Source organism: Scatophagus argus, chromosome 13 (assembly GCF_020382885.2).
Source record: "Scatophagus argus isolate fScaArg1 chromosome 13, fScaArg1.pri, whole genome shotgun sequence".
In the NCBI taxonomy this organism is placed as follows: domain Eukaryota; kingdom Metazoa; phylum Chordata; class Actinopteri; family Scatophagidae; genus Scatophagus; species Scatophagus argus.
Window position 1 is genome coordinate 13,386,531 of NC_058505.1, and position 13,329 is coordinate 13,399,859.

At 43.6% G+C, this 13,329-nt stretch overlaps 1 protein-coding gene across 1 annotated transcript; it reads left to right on the forward strand.

Annotated features, from left to right (window-relative positions):
* Positions 1 to 107: 107 nt before the first annotated feature.
* On the forward strand, positions 108 to 11,614 carry LOC124068916 (voltage-dependent calcium channel beta subunit-associated regulatory protein-like). Its single transcript, XM_046407463.1, has 11 exons — positions 108 to 413; positions 643 to 835; positions 3,566 to 3,637; positions 6,475 to 6,620; positions 6,830 to 6,891; positions 6,996 to 7,158; positions 7,235 to 7,415; positions 7,509 to 7,652; positions 8,398 to 8,596; positions 8,728 to 8,932; positions 9,014 to 11,614. The coding sequence occupies exons 3-11, from the start codon at positions 3,590 to 3,592 to the stop codon at positions 10,905 to 10,907; spliced, it is 3,042 nt and encodes a 1,013-aa protein (XP_046263419.1). The 5' UTR covers positions 108 to 413; positions 643 to 835; positions 3,566 to 3,589; the 3' UTR covers positions 10,908 to 11,614.
* The last annotated feature ends 1,715 nt before the right edge of the window (positions 11,615 to 13,329 follow it).

The following is a 13,329-nucleotide window of genomic DNA, read 5'->3' on the forward strand; positions in this document are numbered from 1 at the left end:
ACCGTCCATAACAACCATCTGTCTCCCTGCATTTCGTCTCGCAACACGAAAAGAGGGGTAGACTCAAACGCAGCAAATGTATAATGTTGAACATTCCTTTAATCGATACCAAAAAGGAAATCAGAGACGAAGCCAATCAATCAATCGCCCTGTCAGCGGCTGCCATTCATGAGCAACTGCTGTGAAAGAGGACGGGCTTTCTCCTCCATCTCACATCATCATCATCATCACCACCACCTCCACCATCATCATCACCAGTGTTGGTCACGTGGTACGACGGGAGCAGGCGGTGGGTGTGTCTAATCGCGTGTGGTTTCATTCATAACTACAGTTTTTATTTGAAGCCTAAATTAAAGTATGCAGGCGGGACAGGCTGCCTGTGGACCGCAGCTTCAAACGAAGTCTACAGCCGGGTGAGTCAGATCGCGGTCCGGCTCACATTAGGACCAGTCAGTGGACATCCAGGCGTGCTCACGGTGTAATGTGATACTATTTCATTATGTAAGATGATAGATAGGTGACACAGCCCGGCTCTAGATAATCGCAGCATCTGATTTTGGTGAGAGATGTTAGAAGCGCGGGGACCTCGGCGGAGCAGCCGCGTCCAGCCCCGTGTGACTAATCGTGATTTATTCCCCGCAGGCTGAGAGCAGACGACGCAGAGATGTGGGACAGCCTCGATCGGCAGGTTTTCGGAGGAGAGAGGAAGACGCTGCTGCTGGTGCTGATGCTGAAGCTGCTGCTGCTGCTGCTGAGCGCCGCCGGCTGCGGCGGGTCGCTGTAGGCAGCCTGCGCAGAGCGGAGGGAGGCTGCTTCAACACCGCCTGTATAGACCGTAAGATACACACATCTGGAGACCATCATCACCACCATCCAGTCACACGTCAGGGTGATATGCAGTTACCGTCCATGTACTGCTGATGGTGCTTAGAAGGATATAACAACCACATGAATCATTACAGCGAGCCCACTGATGGAATGAACTAGAAAGTATGAGGATCTCTTTTCTGTCTGTCTGTCCGTGTCGCCTTGTCCATCTGTCTGCCTGCCTGATGTATGGTTAAAGTGGGAGATGATGTCAGGATGTAACTTGTCCTTACACACACACACACACACACACACACACACACACACTTTATTTTCTCTCCACCAGTCGGGGTCAGTGTTTTCAGTTTTATTCTGTTCAGTACTGAAAAATCAAATGATGGCGATGCTAAGAAGTCAAGCTGATTAACCTAATTAATATTAAATTACAGCCTGCTACACATTTTCAGCATATGGGAAAGCACATAATAATAATAATAATAATAATATGTAGTCAAAAAATAGACTAATAGAATATATCATACAGAGCGAAATTAAGAGTGTAAGTTACTAAATAATTACAGTTAAAGTTAAATATATAAATAATATTTATATATAATAATAATACATTTTAATTAACATTTTTTACTTAAAATAATCACACATTTTTAACAAACAGAACATATAATTCATAAAGGAAATATTCAACATTTTATCTAAATTCGGCCTGATGTATTTGTTATTTTGAAAACTCTGGGATCATAACTGAAATTTCTTTAAATGGATTTACATATAGGTTTGAACACTATTTTGCCTTCACAGCATGACCATGGATTAACATATTTAACAAATGTTTGGAATGGCTGCATAAAGTTTAGGTTCAGTGCTGTGATGTGGACACGAAAGGTGATTGTATTTGTTTGGATGACAGACGAGTGGAACTGATCTTTTGTTGTGGTGATGAGCAAAATCAACTCAGGAAGTCCTTAAATAGAAGAACTGATGAATGAATGAACGTCCACCCGCATGAGTCTGACACACTGCACGGTTAGTACAGTGAAATTAGCAGAGATGGACGTCTGCTTTAAAACCTTTTAAAGCTACGTCTTCATTAAGTGCGGGCTTAGTGGTTTTATAGGTTGTAATAAAAAAGACAAGAAAAATGTGAGACTGCCAGCAAGGACATTTTTAAGACGCTGAACAATATAGTGCAGAGGACCATGTCATTTGATTCTTCTGCAAGGTAGCTTTAAGCCATTTTAACTGTTGGTCAGTCAGCAAAGAGGAAACTGATGTTTCCATCACTTCCATCCGGAGGGAGAAGAGAATTCAGGCACTGTCTTACAAAGGCTATAAAAGCTGTCTGAAACTACAGTTTTTTGTTGTTGTTTTTTTGCAGATTAAAATTCAGGGAACACTTTAAATCCCTCTGTTTATCGTGTACAATCAGTATATAAACATGCAATGTATAGTGTAGTACACACTATCATGTAACTGTAAGCAGATTACAGTGTTGTTGTGAGTACTGTGGGTAAGAGGAAGCTGTTGTATAAAATGGCAAAACACAGCTTTAATAATATAAAATATGTGTTAATAGGAGAAGTCATAACTGTTCAGACATCACTTGCAAATGCCCTTATATCTGTTTACAACCACGCTGCAGCGGGCTAAGTCTTTAAATCCGACATGTTTTGTGCTGTTTAGCAATACGTCTGTGTGTAATCTGTATGTGTGCGTGGTTCATGCTATTCAGAGCTTTGTCCCCATCGTAGTTACCTTGAGCTCTTGGTATACATGAGATATTACATAAAACATGACTCTCACATGGTGAGGGAGTGTGCAGCCGTGTTACCAGTATGTGTAAGGAATGCTGTAATGGTTTGATGTTACACAAGCTGCGCTCTGTGTAAATAATCACGTACTGTCAGCTCCTCTGCCTTTTGCTTTCTCTTATCACACTTGTCTTCCTGTCTCTGTCTTAATGAGTTCAGTGCTACAGATGTTGTTCTGCAGCTGAGAGACCAGATTCTATTGTAAAGGATTATTGGTTACTGTTCACCTTCAGGAGACGCCAGTAAATGTCTCGACACATTGGGGTTTAATGCACAGCAGAAATCCAGATGTTGTGTTGGGTATGTTAAAGGGGCGTTACACTAGTTATACAAAAGATCAGTTTACCTGTTATGTGGATTAAAAAGAGTTGTGTAATGTTTTGTGGAGCTCTGAAGGCTCTAAAACCTACTGATATCTTTTGGGTTATCTTTGCTTTGGACTGATGATATCAAATGTTGTGGGTAATTACCAGGTGTGTGTGTGTGGGGGGGGGGGCACCAGAGCTTTTTTCCATCTTTTTCACATTATGTAGAAAATTAAAAATGGATCACAAGTATCCATTTTAAAAACAGGTTCAGTCATTTCCTACAAGCTGAAACGAGAATGTGTTTTAGTTGGGAACTATTTACAAGGGTAGACTAATACACATTTTGGCACTCGAGTGAGTATTTACAGCAGTAGGAGGGTGTGTGTGGGATCGAGTCAGACTCAAGTACAGCACCTGAATTCACTTTCACAAAAGAACATGTGTCCAGGTGCAGAAGTGTGACTCACTGATGTGCTTTTGTGACCAATACATTGGATAATTTATGTTGTTTGTTATGTGTACATATATTTATATTTGCTGTATTTTTATAGTTACTTTATCCTTTAAAGTGCCAGATCAACAGACTCATAGCTCTGCCTGACCTGACTTTGTCCTCTGCAGGGTTCACTCACGCTGACCTGGACCATGAGCAATGATTTGCCTATTCTGACAAGTCTGACTGAGAACTCCACTGTGAGTACCAGCTGTGTCCACCCCTCAGCCCAACACCAACAGCACATACTCTCCACACCTTCACACCAGCTAGTGTCTGTAGTCTGCTGAATGACAACTATCCCACAATACTCAAAAAGGATCAAAATCGACAACCACTGTAGTGATCCAGGTATGCTATCACAAGCGGAGCAGGAGTGGAGGACAGCCTAATCTGCATCCAAAGAGGATTTGACTCAAAAACAGGACTAAGTGTGCTGCTGGCTTGGCGTGCCATGCAGTCCCTGAAGGACAATGGTCGGGGATATCTGAGCTAGAGGTGGTGATTATCAGACAGTTAAACCTGTCTGAGAGCAGGCAGAATTGTCAGTTGTTTACCTCTAGATTGTGTGTTAGAAACATGGCCTGAAGACTGGCGAGAGGCTTCGCCGCTCCAGCTGATTGATTGTGTTGTTCTCCCTGTTTGGCTGAGCTTGTAAAAACAGCAGATTTCATTAAGCTACAGATGCTCTGACAAACTTGCCGTATTTCTGTTGCACACACACACACACACAAGGTGTGTGTTGCTGTTGTGCTGCAGTGGAACTGTTATTCTTCCAGAGACATGCGTACATACAGCTTTAATCACATTATACTGTAACTCCCCAAAGGCTTCAGCTGAATGTAGGCTGCTGTAAAAATGACTGTAAATGACTGTGGATTTTGCTTTAACATGGTCTGTCCTGAAGCAGGTTTGAGGTTGAACGTTTTCATTCGCTCTAACATACTCAGTCGTCAACATTTTCTGGTTTTATGAGAAGGAAAAGCTTCCTCATGTAGCGACTGTCAGATCGAGCTTGTGGTTGATGTGCAGCCAGACTGATTGATGCCTACAGAAAGTATCGTAAACGTCATCAAAAATCAGCTCTTTTAGCTATCACACACTCTCTGTTTTCTTACATGCCTCCATTAGTCCATTAATCTGCAACTGTTTTGTTGACTGATTCATTATTTTAGTTAATTTTCAATCACAACACACCGGTTGCGACATCTCCAGCTGTGCGGATCTGCAGCTTTTATTTTTCTATATTTGAGTTCTGGATTGATTGTCAGGCAAAACAACAAATGTGAAGACAGCAAATTATAAATTCCCTGACACTTTATAGACAAAATGATTGACAAAATTAAAGACAGATTAATAGGTAATGAAAGTGCTCGTTAGTTGGGGCTCCAAACATCCATTCAGGAGGAGGATTTCAGTTTTTTCCTGTAGTCACCTTGGCTGCTGCTGCCCCTGCTAAGGTCATCATGATCTAAAGGTTGTTCTCTGCTCAGCAAGGAGCTTCTCCGCTCCATGGTTTCCTTCAAAGATTGTGCTCTATGACAACCGTTAACATTTCCGTGTGTTACGTAAGGCTAAATGTCGCAATAGCTGAATCTTCCATTTGTGATGGTGAAAAAAGCCCAATTATTTTCATTCTCTTTTGAAAACTGACATCGGAGGAAGAGCCAGGAAAGTCTGGTGTCGGGATTGCTCATGTGCGTCTGCATCCTCCTCCTCCTTCTCCTCCTCCGACTTCCATTTTTAGCCTGCGGAGGCCTCATTTCCCCCTCATTGAGAGGCACTGGGAAATTGAATTAAGGGTCTCGCTGACGTTTCGATTAGCATCCCCAAGCACACTCAGCCAAGACTGAGAGTATTAATCAGAGAGAGTACAGAAGAGGGCAGTTGTGCTGTATAATGTGTGTGTGTGTAAAAATCACAGCGAGGAGGCAGGGAATTATGAGGGTCTTTCATTGTAAATTCCACTCCTTATTAAATAGTATGCTGCTTATCTGACAGCGAAATGCGACAAACTGATTCCTCATTGCTGCGAAGCTCAAAAGAAGAGCAGAATCAATTACTTTCTCAGCAGGACTAATGCAGCAACTGAGCTCACGTCAACAAAACATAACAACACAGATATGTAAGCTTCTGCTTTATGGTGCTGTGAAAGAAACAAGCTATGGACTCCAGCATTGCAATTTGAATACAAGCAATGGACATGAAATTGTGCACCTAAACAATTTTTGAAGGCTGATGTTTGTAATGACAAAGTTGATATTTTGTGTTAATATTTATATTTGATCAGCTGGGGGAAGCTTTTAGGCGATCTTTCATATGTCTTTTTATGTTGCATTGATCAGCGTGCATGAGCGTCGATGCTGCGGTTTTATGACGTGGTGAATTGGGAAAAGAGGATTTAGGATCACTGCATAGAGCTTATCTGGTCTAGAATTTGGTTGATTAACTCTCGTCATTGTCACATGTCTCTGAAATATCAAGAGAAAGAGACAGCAGCTAGAAGGAGAGGACAGAAACCAGGGTACAGGTTTGGTAACAGGACAAATAACATTTGTTTTGAAAATCATCTACCATATATACATTGTTCAGTACATGACAAATAAACTGAACTTTGGGATCCAGTGATAAAAGAAGCACTTGGTACCTTGAAATGGGTACCTTTGCCTTTTAGTTACAGGTTGAGATAAAACTACTCGGGATTGATAATACATTACAATCCTGTAGATGTTTTACATCTGATATCACTAATAAAATGACATGTGGACTTAAGCAGGATTTTAATGTTGTGGCTGATGGAGGCAGAGCTAATTTTAACTACTAGCTATATACCCTTCAAGTTTAATACAGAGATAAGATATTTGTTTGTAAAAAATGAATCTCTAATAAGCTATAGTAATAACTAAAGCTGTCAAATGAGTCCAAGGCACCATGATGTCAGAGTGAAGTAGTGGTAGTAGTCACGCACCTCATAATTCTGCTTAAGCACAGTACTTGACTTGATGTCCTGGTCCTAACTTCTTTTGTTCCTCATCAGGATGTGCCTGTGTCTGCGGGCCAGGCGGAGAACTATGTGCTGCTGTTGGTGCTGCTCAGTGTTTTTGCTGGGGGGATGCTGGTCCTGCTCTCCCTGCTGCTCCTCTTCTGTCACCGCTGCTGCATGAGTGGAAGGCGCTACTCCAGGTGGGTGCTTCCTGCTGCTGAGTGACACAACACGCGTGGGACTGGCTGCTTTTGTTTGCAAACACACAAGGATTACAGGAGCCAATGCGATTGTGACAGCAGTGGATTAAAGCTGTGCTGAACGTGAAATTGAAAGCTGTGACGTGACGAGGCATTTTTGTTTCTGTGCAAAAAGAGCACAAAGAGTAAAACTCTTTTCGGTCTTTCAGAGCCAGCGATGACCTTGAGAAGACAAACACCACCTACGCTGAGGATTCTCAGCCCACTCAAGGTAGAAGCTGTGTATTTTCTAAAATTCACATACATGTATTCTACGTCCGCAGCCTTCACTAACTACATCTCCCTCGGTTTGTCATGGCGCTCTTCATCATTCAGAGATCACCATTCATCTGGATGAATCAGATGCTCTCTCAGCTGCAAGCTGTCACGATGGAGAGTCAGAGCGATTTGTCTCCACTGGATCGACTGGTCGCAGAGTCTCCTTCAATGAATCTGCACTTTATGAACAGGAGAAGACGACTCAGGGCAAAGCACGCAGGTACTGTTCAGCTGAGTTTTTACATCATTGTTTGAATGGGCTGTTGATGGAGTTGGTCATTCATCCTCTTTTGCAGGTACACTCTGACAGAGGGAGACTTCCACCACCTGAAAAAGGCCCGACTGACTCACCTTCACCTGCCTCCGGCCCCATGTGACCTGAAGATCCTCACCATCATGGAGTGTGACTCAACAGAAAGCAGCACCGGCAACATCAGCGAGACTGCAGTTCCCAAACTGCCCCTGAGCATTTACCAGGTAACTCGACACTGTGTGTGACTTATCTCACAGATCTCACCAAAATTAAGTTTATTATCTCTAACCTGCATTGATTTCTCTCTCTCTCTCCAGCCCACCGAGAGAGGAGTCCCCAGCTGGTTGGGACAGGGCCTCAGTGGAGGTCTCCCAGGAGACCCTCACCACTCCACTATCCTGGACCAGAGCCCCACACAGGCCTCATCAGCTATGAAAACACAGCACACACGGTCCAAGAATGTGAGTTTCACTTTTCTACACTTTTTACTGAAAATTACAAAATGATCATTACATGCTGGGTCAATAAAAGTTGTAATAACCTAACTGATGTTTTATTCGTTCAGGAGGCTACTATGGTTTACCTAAATAACAACTTATATTCTCTTTGGCCTCAACTGTACTTTGTTCAGATATCAGCATGCTAACATGCTAAGCTAAGATGATGAAAATTTTAAACATACCTGCTAAACATTAGCATGCTAGCATGTTGACATGCAGTAAGCTTAAAGGTCAAAGCACTGCTGTGCCTCACAGAGCTGATAGCATTGTCTGCACGCGCTCATTCTTGTTTTATCAAGCAAAACCAATATTTTCATGCTGCAGTCCAGTCAAAATTCTTAGATCACAGATGATGCTTTAACATTTTTGTTAAAAATGAAAAGAACACATTTTCTCAAAATCTCAACTAATAACTTTTTGCAGTACAACTGAAAGTAAGTTAGCATTCACACTGTTTGTCTTCAGTACGGACTCATCCGCTTGTATCACGCTGAAACAGAGTTGCGAAAAGCAGCTGCCACAGGCTCAGAGCTTCTGACGCACTGTAACATCAGTCATCACTGCAACTGAGTGACAATATGACAAACTGTTGTCCCCTGAAGTCTTGCCTGTGCCCGTCACGATACATCGCAGCTCATCTGCCTCAACCTCCATCCTTAATGTCTCATCACCTCCCTCTCTCCTTTTCTTTCCACTCTTCTGTCAGATGGAGGCTGTGGGGGACAGGGGAGAGGCTGGGAACGAAAGGGGAATGAGAGGAGAGCTGTCTCAAGCTCCGGGCCAAACTTCAGTTCTACATTTCTTCTCTAAACTGCGGCGCCATGCCAGTCTGGAGGGCGCAGGGCCTTACTTCAGGAGGTGGAAGTTTGACAGCAGTCACCGAGCTGCCAGCCTGGATGCCAAAGGTTTGGATAAATATCATAAATGGATGAGTAAGCTTTAATTTGTAGATGATGTCTAACTTTGCACTGTAATAAAAAAAAGACTGTGAAAAACATCAAGTTGACAGCTATCTTATAATGCAAATCCCAACCAGGATCCCCTAAGAGAAGGCCTTTCCAGAGACAGAGAGCAGCAAGTGAAACCACCGATCACACCGAAGACGACTCTTCTCCACTCCGAGATGAGCTCATTGAATCCTTCCCACACACTCCCATCCAGACCAGTGGCCTCCAGTCCCTGTCTGCAGAGTCTCTGTCTCACCCGACCACTGCACCAACATCCTCAGTCTTCCTCAGCAGGTACATCCCTTCCCATAATCCAATGACATGCACCGAAATTTCCAGAATTCTTGATTAACTGACTGTTCTCCATCCATACAGGCTCAAACTGGAAGCCATGGTGGAGATAGGTGACAGCAGCAGCACCAGACACCGGGATTTCTGTTCTTTAGCAAAAGATTGCAGCACCCTGAGGCACGAGGAAGCCACAGCCAATGGAACAGGAACAGAAAAGGAAAGAAAGTTTGGTGCAGTTATGAGAACAGAAGCCACAGGTCTTGAGTTACAATCAGTAGAAGATGACGACTTGTTTGGGACACAACAGGAAGCTGCCATACAGGAAAGGTCTGAAGACATGTTAAGAAAAACTAAAGACGCAAAGACAGACCTCATGACATCAGAGGTGAGGAAAAAGAGTGAGGCAGAGGTAGATGACGGGGACGAGGTGGTGCTGGGAGCTGAGGCCAGAGGGAGAGCCGACTCAGGCTCATCTCTTTCCTTCATGATTCGACAGGAGAGCTCGGAGGCTCCTCCCTCCCTGTACAGAGACATTTGGAGCTTGCGAGCCTCTCTGGAGCAATACGCCTCCTCAGACCAGAGCAGCACAGATCGTGAATCCATCCGCAGTGATGCTGACAGCGTATCGTCCCTTGGTGGTGCAGGAGCTCGCTGTGGCCTGGACAGTTGCTTGTCCCAAGACCTGGATGATGAGCCCGAAGGAGAAGGAGAGGGAGAGGTGTTGGGGGGAGGAGTCAGAGGGGCGTCAGGTGGGGACAGTGAGATGGGGAGTGCAGCCGGAGGAGAGGGTGAGGCAGGGAACCGTAAACTCCTCCAGATGGATAGTGGCTACGCTTCCATTGAAGCGCCATCTCGGGCCCCTGAGGAAATGCGGCTTTTTGGGACTCCTGGAGCTCCTCGAGGGAAGACCGCATCTGAGAGGCGGTTGTTTTTCACCAACTCTGGGAGAAAAGGTTCAGTGTGTGAAAGCATGGAGGCCAAGCTGTTCCAAGAGGAGCTGGAAGATGAGATGACGGACAGCTCAGAGACAGGGGAGAAACTAAAGGAGAAATCTCAAACTTGCAGCCAGTCTCTTACCATTCAGGAACCATATCAACTTCTGAAATCCCTTCATTCTCAGAAACCTCCAGAATCACAATCACAGCTGATGTCTCCTCTGATGAAGTCAGTCCCGCCACCCTCTAGTCCTCACCAACCTCGTCTCCGCCGCCGTGACTACAGCATCGATGAAAAGACGGATGCTCTTTTCAACGAGTTCCTCCGTCATGATCCACGGTTCGACCAGCAGGATTCTCCACTGCGCTCCAGGCACAGATCCAGAGTTCACCTCCGGAAACAATGGCAGAGACACAAGCAATACAGCGACCCAGGGTCAGGCACTGGGGGCAGGTACTCCCCATCTTTGGAGAGGCAGAGGTTCACTCCGCTGCGGAGAGGTGACAGTGCTGGTTACCCTCTGGACACCAGGTATCACAGCACACTCTCACGCATTGCAAGTGCTGCAGATGAGGAAGCCAGTGAGGTAGCAGCTTGTGAGGAAGCAGCCAAAGAGAGCACAGAGAAAAAAGATCCATCTAGTGAAGGAGCTACGGGGGACGCCACAGAAAGTACAGCCAACACAACATCTGAAGGCACTGACGCAACAAAGAGTTGTGCAGAGTCGACTGGTGAGGGCGACAGCTGCCAAGACTCCACAATAAAGGACCCAGAAAGCACAACTAGCCAGTCTTGGACCACTGGGACAACACAGAAGAGCTACATGGATCCAAGAGTCGACAACAGAAACAACAACAGTAGTCAAGCTATTTTATCAGAGGTTTCCCTGCAGGCAGAGAGCAGCCTGACAGACAAGCTGGTTGTGTCAGTGGAAGAGAGGCTTTATAGTGGCCTGCGGAGCGCAGAAAAGCTCAGCCAGCGAGGAACGGAGCGTGTGCTTACCGTGTCTCACACAGCCTCCCCTGGCTTCAGTCCCACATGACTTGTTAACAGTCCCATCTTCGCCATCAACTTTATTTCATACCCATTGTCAAGTCTCAAACAGAAAAAAATAGCACTTCAAACATTATCCATGTGGTAGATTTTTGGTCCCTCACATTTGTACAAAGTAAACATGGTTTGATAACTGACACAACAAAACACAGATATGTTCTAAAGGACAGAAGAACCATCTTGATGGCCAGTCTCTTCCATTATTTCCATTCAGACCTTAATTTCCACTGTGATATCATGTGACATGTGATGCCCCTTTTTATTGGTAACTGTTCTTCAAATCGAATGCATTCATTACACGGCTTTAAAAATAGAGGCCCTTCTCTGGGGGAAAAAAAATATTTTCAGACTTAACTGTGAATTTTGAGCATGCTACTGTATGTCCAAACAATGTGTATGAGAATACTGTACAGTTTTAATTTTAAAACAAAAAGCACTTTGATGGTAAGAAAGATAATGATGGAATTTCTGTTGCCTGTTTCTCTCATTTTAAAATCATATCCTCCTCAAGTGTCCTTCTTGTCTCGATCATCATGAGGGTAAATGTCTCCATGAAAGCTTGTGGTTTCTATATTTGTGGATAGAACACTGACCATATGGAGAAAACACAACAAAACAAATTTCTTCACTGCTGCCCTCTCTCATAAATACCATATCAACAGATCTTGAGAATTATGTATATTACATCGTAAAAGGAGAAACAGTTGGGATACTCACAGCACAGAGGCAGCACAGCGGTCAAAGAAAGTGAGAATTTTTATACTCATGGTTCACCTATTTTTAAAGGATTTTTGTTAGTCATCTGTCCCTGCTATTCATCATAATTAAGGAGGTGGTATCCAGGAGCTTCCGTGGGCTCATGTGGAGAGTTGTATCACTGCTGGGACTCTGCTGAGGGGAGATGAGGCAATGTTGCCTTCCACAAATCACGGCCTGGTAACTGTAATCAACAGGCCCTGTCGTAAGAAGTTTAACGCAGAAACTAATTTGCTGCCATCACATTACAATGTGTCACCGTGCAGAAGGAAACGTGCATCTACGTATGGACGAGAGGCTCGTGCTTGTGACAGTGTGGGGATACAAACAATGCCATCCTCTTCACCTGAGCTGTAATCTTAGTTCGCTCTTCCTTTTGTGCAGTCAATTAGTTCCACCATGAAGCTGCTTACAACAAAATCTGTAACTGGGCCACAATGTGTGAAAAGAGACTTTACTGTTGAGCTTTTAAATGTATTATTTTGGCACTTTGAGCACCACAAATCCTGTTTAGTTCCATTATGTTTGAGAGAAGGCAGACATCTCTACAGACGGTATCTCCAAAACTCTGCAACGCAAACCAAAAAAATCTAGATGAATAAATAGCAGTATAGGTAGGAGGAAAAAACTGGTATTTTTGATTTTAAGGTGAACTGTTCCTTTAATGTGACTGCTACAGGAAGCCTTTCAGGCTTTTAGACAGATGTTCCAGTGTATGGGGATATTCTGTATTTTTTCTATACTGCCAACAAATGCCGTGAAACAGTTACTCATCGGTCTGAGTTAATCTCACATATGGAGTCCTGCTGCTGTAAATTTGCACTGAAGCACAAAATATGTTAATGCGCAGCACAAATGAGCGCAACCACATATGAACTAGTTCACCAAGGAAATCATTTAGCTTACTCAAAAAAAAAGTTTCTGACCTAAATAACTGAGACAAACACAAACTTTGATTTGGTTTTTGTGGGATTTGTTGACATTAAGAAAAAATAGAAATATTACCAGCCTTACCCTGTAAGTAACATCATGCAGACTATCCTCTCTTTACATCATCTGGCAGTCACACAGGCTGAACAGCTTTCTTTCCACTCTGGTCCAGCATGGATGCAGAGTGTAATTATTCATTTGGCATTCATATCCACTGTATCTCTTTACAATGACAATTGCTGCATGTTAAGACTGTCATCTGGAAAACTGAAATGGTAGGTACGACTTGTTCCTTTTTCTTTTATACAGACTTGGGTTTGAGCTACAATACATGTATGTGTGCATACCTTATGAAGCTCCTATCTTTGTCATTCATGGTGAACCATCTGCTTTATTGTAAAAACGCGTAGTGCAGAAAATTCATGTCTTGCAGCCTTGATAAAGACTGGACCTTGGGACCAACTGAGGCAGATATTCATTTCATTTCAGACTGAACATTTTTCAGAATAAAAAAAAAAGAAAAGAAAAAAAAAAGAGTGACTCCCATAGCCATGATTTTATGCTATTGCAATGTGATTCACGTCGGCTGATGTAGTTTGAAAATGTCAAACAACAGAAAACCAAAGGCGTCTTCACATACTAATCATACCACTGAAATACTCTTGCCAATGTGAGACATGTTCACAGTCACCACGTTTCTCCTTGTGCGTCTTGTTGAGCGGAGA